Raw genomic sequence first — 15827 nt, forward strand, 5'->3', positions numbered from 1 at the left:
AAGTGGTTAAGACCTTTTTCACTATATTTATTTATTTATTTATTTATTATATACGAATTGGATGTGATGCACTGGTCACTTATATAATTTTAATGCACTATGGCTTCATGTTTAATATTCACCATTGTTTGGAGTCACATATATTTATCTAGGATTTGTTAAACACTCTTGAATATTTTTTATTTTGCATTTTTATTCACTAGCATTTTTTGGAAGTCACATTTATTTTCACAGAGTCTGTGGGATTCTTTTTATTGAATATTTGCCCATCTACTGCATTTGGTATATTTATTAGCACAATATTATTTGAATCTAATTATCAGCATGCTGGCACTTTATTAGACCCATTTTTTACTTCATAATATTTTGCTCATCTACTGCATTTGGAATATTCACATTTACTAGCACATTATTATTTCAATATTTTCAAATTTTTAATTATCAGCACGTTGGCACTTTATTAGACCAATTTTTTCCACTTCAGATCAGTGCAGCCTCACTCTGCATTGTTATATATCTTTTCAGTTTTGGTAAGACTGACCGACGGTTGCAGCTATCTATTTTTAGTGGTTCTTCTTTCCAGATAGCACAGGGGCTTATACCTTTCTATCCAGTAAGGCAGCCTTCCTTGTGGCCATTAATTTGGTCAGATGGGTTTCTGAGTTGTTAGCATTGTCCTGTTAGGAGCCCCTGTTGATCTTACATAAATAAGCTTGTTTTGAGAGCAAGGACCGCTCTTTGTTTTTAATTTTTTTGTTAATTCTTTATTTATGTGGTCACATGACATTTAGAAACCTAAATGTGTTCTAAATTTCAGTAATGTACAATAATTATCATTCAGAAATTGGGGATAAGTACAAAACTAACTTTGTAGAAGTCATATTGTGCCTATACATTAAAAAGTGGATGAGAAATCTAAATGAAGTGGTAATGGCCTCACATCAATCCCCAATCAACAGCTAAGCACAGTCAAGGAACTATTTTTTTATCCAAAGTGTTTTCTGTCTTTTAGCTTAATAAGGATATACTGTTACCTTCCCTGTGTCCGTCACTGGTTCACCCCAAAGAGACCTCTCTGTTGCTTATGTAACACACACAGCCCAGTGCCTAGATCAGGATCTATAGCTAGCGAGTGTTTCCTCTGCCCATAGCAACCCCTGTTCTCTGAAGGCAAGCAGGCCTATCAGTGCTTAGTTGCCCCCAGGCCGTAGTACAAAATGCTATAATTGCCGGCCACACAACACTGGGACTGGGTGAAAATAATAGGAAAGGCTACCTGTAGCCTAGAAGCAAATCGGGCCATGCCTGTGGCGCTGCTAGAGACCATCCATGCAATAGTGCAAGGTCACGGCATGCCGTGGGTAAGCATGTTCCAGTAAACGGTTCCAAGATTCAGCCTGGAAAGTGGGCAAGTGGAGTCCTAAAGATGGTACCAAGATCAGGGCAGGCAGCAGGTAATCATATTAGATTACTGTCAATATTTGTGGTATGTGAATGGCAAATGAAAAAATGTTGGTGTCTAAACCTTTGATGCATATTTTTCAGCTGCAGCAACAACAGACCCAACAAGCCATTGGCATGCAAGCCATGCAAGCACAACAGCCTTTGGTAAGTACAGTATATATTTTTTTATCTATATTGAAGTATCTTTACAGAATAAACAAAAAAATATATATCTATTTTAGGATCAGAATATAAAATCACACTCCACTGTGACACATTTTTAGAACTGATTCAATTGAAGTGTGTATATATAAACCAACACTTTTTTATGTTTTGGATAGGGTAGAAAGTGGATAAAGTGATATTAAACCCTTGGTTATTTTAAGCACTTTCAACAGCTCATTCAGTCACTTACTATATAGGTAGCATCTTTATCTTTAATTCTTGCCTATGTTCCAGTTTAAACTAGTGCCATGACTGCTGCCTCCTGTTTAAGCAGGATGGCTCCTTTCTCTTGCAGCATGCTATGGAGTCACTCTTGCATGCAGAGACTTGAGTTGTCTCCCTACACAGTGTGTATCAATAAAAACACACAGCCCCAATAGCCTAATATGGCAAAGCACAACTCTGCAACTTCTTCTTCCTCCCCTCTCCGCTCTCCAAACTAACAGAACTGCTCGAGACTGCATTGTCCACTGTTAACCCTTTGCTTCTGAATCTAGACCAGAAAAGAAAAAAAACAAAACAAAAGGTTTACTGTGGAATGTTTATTTTAGTGTGCTCAATATGTTAAACTAAATACGCTGATGGTTTAATTCTACTTTAACCACTTCTGGACCGGAAGATTTTCCTGCTTAATGACCAGGCCCTATTTTGCGATTTGGCACTGCGTGACTTCAAAGGACAATTGCGCGGTCGTGCAAGGCTGTACCCAAACAAAATTGACGTCATTTTTTTCCCACAAATAGAGCTTTCTTTTGGTGGTATGTGATCACCTGTGCGATTTTTTTATTTTTTGCGCTACAAACAAAAAGAGGGACAATTTTGAAAAAAAAGCAATATTTTTCACATTCTGCTATATGACATTCCCGAAAAAAATTAAAAGTCAAAATTTTTTAACATTTTAGGCCATTTTTTTTTCTGCTACATATTTTTGGTAAAAAAAATATCGCAATAAGCGTATTTTGATTGGTTTGCGCAAAAGTTATTGCGTCTACTAACTACAGGAAATATTTATGTCATTTTTATTGTTTTTTTTTTTTACTAGTAATGGCGGCGATCTGCAATTTTTTGCGGGACTGTGACATTGCCGCGGACAGATCGGACCCCTGACTGACATTTTTGACACTTTTGGGAGTACCAGTGACATTACTACAGTAATTAGTGCTAAAAATTTGCACTGTTACTGTAATAATGATACTGGCAGGGAAGGGGTTAATACTGTTGGTGATCAAGGGGTTAAATGTAAGCCTAGGGGAGTGATTCTAGCTGTGGAGGGTTGGGCTTTTCAAATGATCACAGAGACATGCAATCCTACATAGCAGGATCGCATAGTCTCTGTGATCATTGAAGGCAGAAGGACGGACTGCTGTGTTTACATCAGCCGTCCGTCCTTTTCTCTCAGCGGGGAAAGATCGAGAGTGTCATTCGGTAATCGGAGCAGCCTGACAAACGTACCAGCTTCCCGGCTGACGATCGGGGACGGGCACGCGCTCACCCCCAGTGGCGCGCGCTCGCCCCATAGCTCCTCCCAGGCAAATGACGTACCGATATGTGGTTTTGCCTGGGAGAGCCACTCTGCCGACGTGTATATATATATATATATACAGTATACGGTCAGCAAGTGGTTAAAGCTGCTGCTAGTTTATTTTTTGCTGTCTGTACACCTTTGGGGAATTGAATTCCTCACTCCCTGTCCTAAAAACACAACAGAGAGATAGAGTAAATCTCCCAAAGTGGTGGAAATTCCTGCTTGTCCTCAGAACAGGTTTTCCTTTTGAAAGATTTCCCCTTTATTATTGTTCTAGGGGCAACTCTATCATTTTAAATTTCTCTTCGCTTTTATTCTTTCTAACAGCAGTCACCAGTGCAAATATGAGGGTGAATTCCTTCAATGGGGATACAGAGAGCAATAATAAACCTGACAGAGGGTATACCTCTTCCCCACTCTATCCAAAACAGAAAGGTTTTGCCTAGAAATACACTTTAAAGCACATATTAGGTATGAATAGACCTAAATTTCCATTTTTAATGTAGGTAATCTAGGGACTTGCTAGAATGAGGACTTTGGTTGGCCCCGACTATAGGACAATGTAAATGGATTCTTCCAGAAATACAAGGACCAGTATGAGAGCTGAAATTATGATTATAGTGTAAGTACCAGAGAGGCTTATAGTCTAAAGTCCCTATCAGAAACTATAGCCAATCTGATCAGATTAAAAACTACAAGTATGTTTTTAGGGTGAAAGCTGCTAACTGCATGCACATTGTGGTAGAAATTTAACCTAGGGCCCATCATTGTAAATTGAGAATACTGATGGTTTTGCACAGAGCAGGACCAATCCCCCTTATCTCTGGGCCCCCAGTGGCAATCCCTCTCCCTTGCCGAGTGTCCCACACTTGCTATGGAGGCACTCGTGCATGCTCGCTCCAAGGCGGCTCTCTGTATCCATAACACACAGAAGGTGCGGCTTAGCCCTGCTCCCCCCCTCACTTGCTGTAATTGGCTGCAGCAGGAGCCAATGGTCTCTGCTGCTGCATCACAGCCAATGAGGAGGGAGAGACCCAGGAGAGGAGCTGCACACTGAAGTTTTTTACCTTCATGCATACGATGCATGAAGGTAAAAACCTTCAGCCTTCACAAATACTTTAATAAATTCTAATGACTTTCTCTAAAAAAAGACAACTTTCCTTACCCAACATAATATAATGCATAAAATCATCTTATACAAGGCCAACATCATAATACTTCTTATAAGAATTGTCTACAGACTTTCTCCTCCTGTGTTACCCTCTTTCTGTATATATGTTTTCTCTTTGAAAAACCTGTGCATGTTTGCTTCTCTATTCTCTATTTTCCTCAATACATATGAACATTGTGTGCACAATTATTAGGCAAGTTGGATTTTTGAGGATTCATTTCATTTTTGAACAACTACAGTGCTCTCGGTAAATCCAAAATGTTAATAAACCTCAAACCTGAATATTTAGGAAAATAAAAATGGGGTTTTGGCTTTCTTAGGAGAATATCTATGTGTGCACAATTATTGGGCAACTATTAGTGTGCAGAATTATTATGCAACTAAAGCCCCTTTCGCACTTGTGTGACTTGTTCTGAGACTTGATGGAAAGTCGCACGACAAGTTGTACCCCGTGCTTTCCAATGAGTACCGTTCATATCTGTGCGACTTCAAGCCACAGTGACTTCAAAGTAGTCCCTGCACTACTTTGGTCCGACTTTGATGCGACTTGAGGTCCATAGACCTCAAGATTACTCAGGCATTGATTCAAATCGCATTAAAGTCACATGACTTTCAGGTCGTCCAAGTGTGAAGGGGGCCTTAATGAAAAACGAAAATTTTCCAATCTCACTTATTTATTTTCATCTGTTAAAGTGAGAATAATAAACAAACAACTCAAAATTTTCAAATAAGCATTTCTGACATTCAAAAAAAAAAAAAATTAGTGACCAATATAGCCACCCGTTTTTCAATAACAGTCAGTTTCTGTTTTTCATGGAGTCTGTCAATTTCTTGATCTGTTTCTTGATCTGTTGACGATCAACTTTTTGTGCAACCACAGCCTCCCAGACACTTTTCAGAGAGGTGTAACGTTTTCCTTCACCGTAAATGTCTTGTTTAGGATGGGCCAACAAGTTCTCAAAAGGGTTTAGGTCAGATGAAGAAGGGGGTCATGTCATTTTTCTTTCATTTTTAAGGCCTTTACTGGCTAGCCATGCAGTGGAGTACTTCAAAGCATGTGATGGAGGATTGTCCTGCATAAATATCATGGTCCTCTTGAAAGATGCAGAATTTTTCCTGTACCACTGCTTGAAGAAAGTGCCTTGTAAAAACTGACAGTAGGATTGGGAATTGATTTTGAGTTCATCTTCAGCCTGAAAAGGTCCAGCTAGTTCATATTTAAAAACTCAAGACCATACCAGTACCCCACCATCACCTTGCTGGCATCTGAGTCAAAGTGGAGCTCTGTGCCCATTACTGATTGAGCCACAGGCCCCTCCATCTGGTCCGTCAAGAGTCACCCTTATCTCATCAGTCAATAAAACCTTTGAAAAATCTGTCTTCAGATATTACTTGGCCCAGTCTTGAAGTTTCAACTTGTGTTGTTCAGTGGGGGTCGGGTTTCAGCCTTCCCTACCTTTGCCATGTCTCTGAGCACTGAACACTTTGTACTTCTTGGCACTCCAGGTAGGTTGCAGTTCTGGAATATGACAGCAGTAGAGGATAACGGGTGATTGGTCACGTTTGATTCTTTTCAAATTTCCGGCAGTTTATTTGCGTCTTTTTTTTTTCAACACATTTCTTGCAACCCTGTTGACTATTTGCAACAAAATATTTGATGGTTCTGTGATCAAGCCCCAATATCTTAGCAATTTCAAGAGTGCTGAATCCCTCTGAAAGACTTTTTAAAATGTTTGACTTTTCAGAGTCAGTTAGATCTGTTTTTGGTCCATTATGCCCGAGGAAATAATTTTGCACACCTTGATATAGGGCAGTGATGGCGAACCTTGGCACCCCAGATGTTTTGGAACTACATTTCCCATGATGCTCAACTACACTGCAGAGTGCATGAGCATCATGGGAAATGTAGTTCCAAAACATCTGGGGTGCCAAGGTTCGCCATCACTGATATAGGGTGTTGATCTCCTTAGGCCACACCCTCCCTCATTACGCAAATACACATCATCTGATTTGCTTAAATCCAATAAATATTCAAGTTTATACAGCTTGGGTTGAAATTATGGATAAAAATGATGACTTGGTCAAAATACTCACTTGCCTAATAATTGTGCACACAGTGTAGTTTATAAAAGAATATATTTTGAGTGAAATTTTTAGAAAGGACACTGATGTTATAGACCTACCAAAGTATAACTGCCACACATTAGATGTCCTTACTCTACTTCTTTGGTCTGAGAGTTAACAAATGTTATTTTTTCATCTCTTAATTTAGTTTGGATGTCTGCAAATCATTAAATAACCATACATCTTTTTTGGTGTAATAGCAAGAAATCGTTAATTACTGTATTTTACTCCCTTCTGCTTATGTTACAATATAATATTTTACAACCTAGTTCCCAGTAATTCATCATTTCAATCCAGCCATACAAAATCAGCAGTGGAGCCGTCATTTATATGCTTACATTTTTTGTTTTTATTTCCATTCTGTCTGAAAATTGGAGTCATACAGACTTCTGAATGATTTCACATCTATTGCATTGCATACTACACATTTGAGGTTGTGTCACACAGGTATTTCTCCTGAGTCCTTTAAAGTGCAAGCCAGCCATTATATATGGAAAATAAAACTAAGAAAATAAAGTTTCTCCCTATGTAGGAGAGAAACAAATGCATTTTATGAAACATTCCTTGCAGGTATAGTGATTTAGAGTTTGGAAGGGGATAGACCGCATTCTGATGTTATGTTTGAGCAAGGAGCATGAATCTTCCCCCCGTGTGTAATTAGATGTGCATGTGATATCTAATGACTTGATGTGAAATTTAGAGCAAAGAAATGTTTGGTGAAACCTATTGGTTTGTAGAATTGTTTTCCCCTATGAGTTCCTCTGACGTCCTTTCACATTATGGGAAAATCTTAGTGAGGCGCTTGACCTGGGTCACTTGATGAACTAAGAAGTTAGTTATGTTCATGACTGAAGAAAAATAGTTATTGTGCCAGATTTATTTAAATTATCACTTTGTGTTAGCTATATCATCGCACTATTATAAGAAGTTGCCTTTCAGTCTGAAACTGATAAATCTTATCCTGTACTGCAGCTTGAAGCTAAAAAGGGAATGCAAAAAATTGAATCTGAACTTTTAGCCGATATAAAAGACACAAATTAGTGCAGTTCTGTTATTAGTAATACTTTATTAAGACCCCTTTCACACTGAGGCCATTTTCAAGTGCTTTGGTGCTAAAAAAAAGCACCTGAAAAGCTTGCAAAAAACTATTACCATTGAAATCAATGAATGCTTTCACACTGGAGCGGTGCACTGGTGGGGGGTAAAAAAAAATCCTGCAGCATCTTTAAAATGCTAAAAAAAAAGCGCCTCTTTCCTCTCCAGCACCTCAAAAGCACCAAAAAGCACTTCAAAAGTGCCTCAAAATGGTTCTTGAAGCAGGTTTTGAGTTTTGTGTCTATAGAAAAATACACCGCTGGCGCCTGAAAAGCGCTAGAAAAGCGCTCAGAGTTTTATGGCCTGTTTGCAAGCGCCTTAGCGTGAAAGGGCTTTTATATGCAGTGTAGGTAATTCAATTTCAACTGGTATCAGCCTAGTGCAGTCCCTGTCTAGCAGGGCTAGAATGTGAGAGAAAGAAGCAATACATGGACCCAGCCAGTTCACATGCAGACAAGGAGCATGCTGATGGGAGGGAAAAGCTGACAGAGAGTTAAACTAGTTACTATGCTTCTTCTCCTATCACTGCCCATTCACAAATGGTGGTGGATCCAGAATGAACTGGGCTCAGTGGGTTGCAATATGTTGCCTATGAGATGGGGGCCATCTTGTGGCAGAAAAAAGAACTGCAAAGGAATCCCCCGTAAGGATGCAAGGGGAACTAATAAGGTACATTTCCAGCCTTTTGTAAAGATCTTGTACTAATACCAGGGTCACTAATTATGTACTGTATATAACTAGCCTATTGTACATAGGTATATACAGAGTATTGTACCAGGGTCACTACATTTCTGGCTTCTGGTACTGATACCAAGGTGCCTACTGATGTAAATTTTGAGGCTCTTATAGAGATACCAGGGTCACTACAGAGGTAAATTTCTGGCTTCTGTAACTTATACCAGGGTACCTACTGATGTACATTCCCAGCCTCTTGTAGGGATACAAGGGTCACTACTGAGGTACATTTCTGGCTTCTGGTACTGATACCAGGGTGCCTTCTGATGTAAGTTTTGAGGCTCTTATAAAGATACCGGGGTCACTACTGAGGTACATTTCTGGCTTCTGGTACTGATACCAGGGTGCCTACTGATGTAAATTTTGAGGCTCTTGTAGAGATACCAGGGTCACTACAGAGGTAAATTTCTGGCTTCTGTAACTGATACCAGGGTACCTACTGATGTACATTTCCAGCCTCTTGTAGAGATACAAGGGTCACTACTGAGGTACATTTCTGGCTTCTGGTACTGACACCAGGGTGCCTTCTGATGTACAGTTTAAGCCTCTTGAACAGATACCAGGGTCACTAGTAAAGTACATTTCCAGCCTCTTGTACTGATATCACAGTAACTACTGGGGTACATTACTAGCCTACTATACAGATACTGGAGACATAACTTTGTTTACTTTTCAGCAACTGACCGGAATGCACATATTAATGACCCCCAGCCTGTAAAAGAGCTTCTAAAGTTACAATCGTGGTTACTTCAATACCTATATTAATTTCCATTATATATCAGATATAACCTTTTTATTGGTTTCTTTATAACAGATATTTTTTTAAGGCTGACCATTCTTCAAACATTTGAAAATACAGCGGAGCCTTGTCATATTAGTCTCCCATGACAACTGTCCTTATCATTTGAAAAGCATGCCAAAAAAAAAAACACATTAAAACTGATAAAATGCAAAAGACTGATCCTCACTATCATACCAATCTTTATTATAACTAAATCATAGGCACCACTCCAAACAACTATATTTTCAAATTTCATGTATTTATGGAAGGAAGCATCATATAAAGATATAACAATAAATTGTAATACATGCACAAGATCTCTCCACAATTCTCCTATCTAGACAGAAGAAGACTCTCAAATACAAGCACCATTTACATTTTCATTAGAGCAGGGAAGAGATTCAGGCAAAAAGTAAAGCAGTTAACAAACGTCAATAGACATGTATAGAGACCAGAAAGAACCTTACCTGGCATGCAGACAAGCTGGATTAGGTGAAGGTGATTGTAGTACATCTCCCAACAGCACAAGATCTTCCAAAAGTTCCTCTATCTAGACAGAAGCAGACTCTTAGCTACAAGTACCATATATATTTAATTAGAAAAGGTGAATATCCAGGCGAAAAGTACACTCATGATAAGGTGGAAGTGATTTTAGTACATGCAAGACTCCCCCATATTTCCTCAAGTTGCAGGCCTAGGATTGTAGTCCAGTTTAGAAGATCTTAAAGGGGGCAATTCACCCACAAAGGAGAGTAGTCCAGGGAATTTAAAAAGCCATCAAAATGTAAAAAGGAAAATGTGATTGATGCAGGGTTCTTGCTGGGAACAGCTTCTCACACAATTCTCAGCCTTGCCTGCGTATTTGCTGGCAGAGGCCAGAAAAAAGAGGTCCTGGGCAGTATGTTGTTGAAGTATACCACTAAAGGTTTAGGCTCCAACCACCCAAGGGGAGCTGAGCAGGTCACAGTGTGTTTGTCATCCTGCATTCGTGCCTGCACACAATATAATTTTTACAGGCACCAGTGATTATTTGCTGTGCCAAGTGGATAGCAATATATATTACAATAATACACTGTATACTACAATAATTATCTGCTTTGACTGTCTCCTGTATTTATATAAGGGACATTATTTTTTTCAGCTGCTTTGAACAAAAAGCTTTGCGGTTCCATAATGTACTCTTCTTTTTAAGCTATTTAGACAGCTATTGGGAAAAGGGAGGCAGAGACACACTGAGTATGGAGAAGGGGGAATCGACTGACTGAGAGCACTGATTACTGTTTGTCACTGATCCTGTCCCTCCACCACCATCCCTCTGCCACTGATCTCTTCCCTCCACCACCATCCCTCTGCCACTGATCTCATCCCTCCACGGCGCTCCACCATCATCCCTCTGCCACTGATCTCATCCCTCCACCATCATACCTCTGCCACTGATCCTATCCCTCCACCACTATCCCTCTGCCACTGATCCCATCACCCCACCATGATCCCCCTGCCACTGATCCCATCCCTCCACCACCAAGTTGGGGATGTGCCAGATATAGGATCTTCCTCGGGTGCCAAATGCTCTAGGTATGCTCCTGCATTAACTATACCAGTTTAAAGTAAATTGGATTATGCGTCTTGTGTTTTATGGATCCCTTGTCATTGGAAAGAATCTTATGAATTTCTGACAGGGTGATCATCTGATATCAATAAAACTGTAATTCGCGTGTATTGAGTTCTAAAGCTGCTTCTCACTGGCATGTTTCCCATTATTCCAGCTATTACTGCTCTGTTTAGCCACATTATAGATAGCAGATACATAGCCAATGATAATGGACTGACAGGAATCTAATCTGCTTTATCAAATATTATAGATGCTGAAATATTTTTCCCAATGTTGCCATTGTGGTGAAATGCATCCTCCCAGAACACCATTCATTCGACCTTTAAAGTGATTGTAAACAAATATATAGGAAGGGAGAGAACAGAGAGCTGTAAGGCAGAGTGCTGAATCAGGCTCCAGTAGGTATATGGGTGGGTGGGTGGGGGGGGGGGTGCTGCGCACAGGTTTTTTTACCCTAATGCATAGAATGCATTAAAGTATAAAAACCTTCTACCTTTACAATCAGTTTAACTACTTCTCGCCCATGCTATAGGTGATATATGGCTACAGCACGGCTCTCCAGTTCCGGGAGGGTGTCCCTGGATGTCCTCCCACATGTTTGTCCCCCCCCATATGCCCCCTAGGGTGTGCATTGGGAGTGCTATGTGACTGCTATGTGTCTTGGACACAGCCAATCACTGATCAGGTTAAAGGACCAATCACTTATGTCCTTTACCATGTGATCAGCTGTGTCCAATCACAGCTGTCACAGTGTAAACAGACTCCATTCCTTTGCCAGATATCTGCTTTCCTTTCCTCACACAGAGACCATGTGAGGGATGGAGAGACCCGGATCTGTGAGGTGCACCGTAAGTACAATATTTTACACTGGTACACAGTGCCCTGGTGATAAGTGCAGCCTTATCAGTGCCCTGATTACCAGTGCAGCCCCATCAGTGCAGCTTTTCAGAACAGGCTCATCAGTGTCTCCTCATCAATGCCCATCTGTGCAGCTTATGGGTGTTCATCAAAGTAGCTTAACAGTGCCTCCTCATCAGTGCCTCCTCATCGGTGCACAGCAGTGCAGCCTCATCAGTGCACAGCAGTGCAGCCTCATCAATGCTCATCAATGCAAAACTTATTTGCAAAATTGTATAACAGAAACAAAGAAAAACTAATTAAAAAAAAATGTTTGGTCTTTTTTTATTTATTTAGAAAGAATAAAACATGCAGTGTTGATTACATACCACCAAAAGAAAGCTCTGTTTGTCTCAAAAAATGATAAACATTTAGTTTGGGTACAATGTCACAGGACTAATTGCCATTTAATATGTGACACACAGAAATCTGAAAATTAGCCTGGGCAGAAAAGGGGTGAAAGTTTCTGGTGTTGAAGTGGTTAATGCCTTTTTAATAAACTTGTATTTCATACACTTGGTGCATACATTTAAAAAAGTTGAATTAAAGAGCAGAAGACACCAGAAAATTCCTATTACTTTTTATTAGTCAGAAAATCATCTTTTTTGCCCCTTTCTGATTTAGTTTCCCTTTGCTGCAGATAATTTCCCCTGGACCTCAATGCTGTTCTTATCTGATTATAAAGGTAATAGCAGAGAACTTGTTGTTTCTTCAACATTTAGAAAGATGCACTTATTTTGTGCATCTTCACTTTTGAAGAATTACTGAGGATGACTCTGAGTGAGTGTTACAGACGCTTTCAAATTGGAATATGTAGAGCAGCCTTTCCCAACCTCTTTACTATGGAATGACCCTTGAAATCATTTTCAGGTTTTAAGGAATCCCTGTGTAAATTGATTATACCTACAGCCCGAAGTATAGTAGCCATACCGCGTTAATGGTCAAAGGGAGAAGGGCCCCCTTACCTTGGTGGTCAATGGAATTCATGCATTGTTACACTTCTGGTCAGTGAAAAAAAATGCCTAACACAATGGTGGTCAGTGTAGTCACCTACCCCCCATGCTTTTGGGGGTTGTTGAAAGAATTCTCTTCAGTGGTCTGTGGGAAGAATGTTCTCCTTACAGACAGCTTACATGACCATTGGTGCCAGTGGTTACATACCTGAGATATCAAAGGAGAAGTTCCACTGGTCCCATGCTGCTGACGCTATGGAGTGGGATTGGTGCTGGACACTTTCAGACAGTATATCAGTCTGCCACTGCTCACTACTTATGGAAGGCCTAGCAAATTATGGAGGACCCCTATGGTTCCACAGAACTTGAGGCAGGCAAAACATCTGAACTTGTGTATAGTGGTATATATACACACATAATTATATGTATATAGACACCTAGCCATATATAGGTGTGATAGTAGCAGAAATATATTACTGTAAATGATTTCATTAGCGTAATATATTTCTGCTACTATCACACCTATATATGTCTAGGGGTATATATACAGACGTATATGTGTATATATACCCCCTATACACATGTTCAGATGTCATGTCTGACATCAAACATGTCCTCAAAAAAGCACTGGCAGTGGCAACCCCTGCAGCATGAAAAATGCTTGCTGGTGAGAAGCCATATTCCTGTCCCGAAGCAACTCAGAGAAATTATCATTTCTCTATAGCGGTCACCCTGCTATGGAAGGGTTTTGTCACCCTTCCATAGCAGTCACTGTCAGTTAACCCTAAACTACACTACGGTCTCCTTACACTTAACACTTTCCCTACAGAAACTAAATTTTTGAAGCTAACTTAAGTGTAAAGGAGCACTCTAGAGAACTACATCTAGATATCCCTTTCCTCACACTAATAAATGCTAAATAACACTTTTAAAGTAAAATTAACAGAACTGCTTCCACTCTCTTCCATCTCCAGTATAACAATGCTAGGAATATGGCGGGGGCTATCTTATATACTGGGGGGCGTATTCACTAATGATTGGTCTAGGGACCCCCTAGTCACTCCAATCACATTCCTAGCATTCTCCTGCCCCCTCAATTGGCTTTTGCTAATGGTTCTGGTCCAATCACGGGCTTTTAAAGCCCATTTCCTGAAGCATTGCATTTTGGTCGGTTCTGGTTGCCGAATTCCGAACTTTTTGGGCAAAAAGTTCTAAATTCGGCCGAACCTCGAACACCCAATGTTCGGGCCAAACTGATGGTGGACCCGAACTGTTCGATCATCCCTAGTAAAGATTAAGGACAAAGTGTACTTGGCAGACCAAATGAAATCTGATGACTGAAATATTAAGGCTTCATGCAGACTAGGTTTAAAAATAGCTTCTTCTACAGGAATGTTGTGTTTTTCCTGTAGAAGCATGTGTGTCCATGCACATCAGTGCGATTACAGGCATATTTTGAGCTCAGTGTTTAGAGGCAGGAAAAAACCCTTCTGGTTTGTGTTTCTGGTTGGAGCTTTCTGGCAGAAATAAATGCTAAACCATCCTAAATTGTGTACAAAAAACACTCTAGATGAGTATTTTTTTTCTGCCAAGGGAACTGACGTTTTTTTTTTTTTTTTTTTTTTTTTTAAGCCCAGTGTACATGGGGCCTAATGCTGCTTGGTTTCTTTGTTACCAACACAATAAATGAATGTTTTGGCATGAAACAGATTTGTGGTTAGATTGTACCTGTGCTTTTATCATGACAACTAGTTGTTTACTGTGTACACTTGTGCGTAATTACAGGCCAATAATCACTAAATGGAATTGGTATGATAAAATACAATATGCAATATACTGTACATCAGAGTTACATCTCTAATACCTTTCATATGTTATTATGTGATGTCTTTAAATCATGTCTTACAGTTCCCCAGACAAGGCTTACAACAAACTCAACAACAACAGCAAACTGCAGCCTTGGTCAGACAGCTGCAAAAACAACTTTCAAGTAAGACCATAAATATATTTGAATACATCTGTTTGAAAATAAGGTTTATTTGTTAACAGGCTGTTCCTTTCTCTTTAGTTAAACAGACAATTGGCTTGATATACTAAACCTGGAAAGTGAAAAGAATCTCTGCACAGAAACCAATCAGCTTTCTTTTTTTTTTTTTTGTCAAAACTTAATTGAACAAGCTGAAGTTAGAAGCTGATTGGCTATCATGCACAACTGCACCAGATTTAGCATTTTTCAGTTTTAGTACATCAAACCCAATATGTCTAATGTTACAACAAGTAATAGCCATCTCATTATTCTGGTTAAATTCTTGGATGGATATAAAATCTCCTGTTTTGCTTTGTATTGCTTAGTTATCATTTCCAGGATTTTTTTTCCTTAAAGCACATGAAGCTTTACCTAGATTTAAGATTAAAAAATACATGTAGCCATTTGCATTACTATCAGCAGCATTCAATCTGTTCATGTTATCCCACAGCCGGAGCCCTTCTAATAAAAGTCGGACACAACTGATTCATTGCTTGTGTGTGAGAGCTAATTTTAAGATTAGCAGGGTATTTTTACTGCTTCTGAAATGAAAACGTAGAGGCTGTTTAGATTAAACTGCCAGTCAGTTAACATGCATATTATTAATCGGTTGAATTTACAGATAATTTGGAAAACCATGTTAAGATGTTGAGTTATCAGCTTTTTCGTTTTTTTTTTTTTTTTTCTTGGGTATTATCATCAATGTGTTCAACAATGAGAGGAGTACAGGGACTTCACATAAATGCAGTGCATTCACTTCTACTAGTTATAAATCTTTGTTTCAATTTTACATATTAGTGTTTGAAATTATATCAAATAACTGTTCTAAAAACTAGGACATGAGGTTTGTCTGAAGATTCCTTTGTGTGTTTTGGCAAAACAAAGTCTCCATTGGATGAAGATTTTGTGCCAACCTTGCATTTATGGATAACGCGAATGAACTACAGTCTGTATAATTGTAGTAACAAATAGGAATGTGTTTCTTTGATTTATTTAAATTTTAGATCATTGAGAATTGCTTTATAGATGGGTATTTTCCACATCCCTTTTGAACCTCTTGATAATAAAATGTTAAGGGTGCTATGTCTCACAAGGCACTAGTCTTAAAAACCACACAACATAGTCAAGCCTTACTCCAAGTTTACATGTTTAATGCATACAAGCAAGTGGCACAAAAGCAATAGTACAGTATATCTTTTATTATGCTGTACATTTTAGCACAAGAAACATGTCTCTCTTG

The 15827-nt window shown here is 39.3% G+C and overlaps 1 protein-coding gene across 3 annotated transcripts in view; it reads left to right on the top strand.

Moving 5' to 3' along the window:
- MED12L (mediator complex subunit 12L) overlaps nt 1-15827 on the top strand; it is an 837051-nt gene that overhangs the window by 818641 nt on the left and 2583 nt on the right. For all 3 annotated transcript variants that reach the window (XM_082251515.1, XM_082251517.1, XM_082251516.1), the window contains 2 exons: nt 1546-1608; nt 14470-14551. In XM_082251515.1, coding sequence (XP_082107641.1) covers nt 1546-1608; nt 14470-14551 — 145 coding nt within the window. The remainder of the gene's footprint in view (nt 1-1545; nt 1609-14469; nt 14552-15827) is intronic.

The sequence above is a fragment of the Pelophylax lessonae genome, assembly GCF_965119305.1.
Source record: "Pelophylax lessonae genome assembly, chromosome: 3".
NCBI classification, from domain to species: domain Eukaryota; kingdom Metazoa; phylum Chordata; class Amphibia; order Anura; family Ranidae; genus Pelophylax; species Pelophylax lessonae.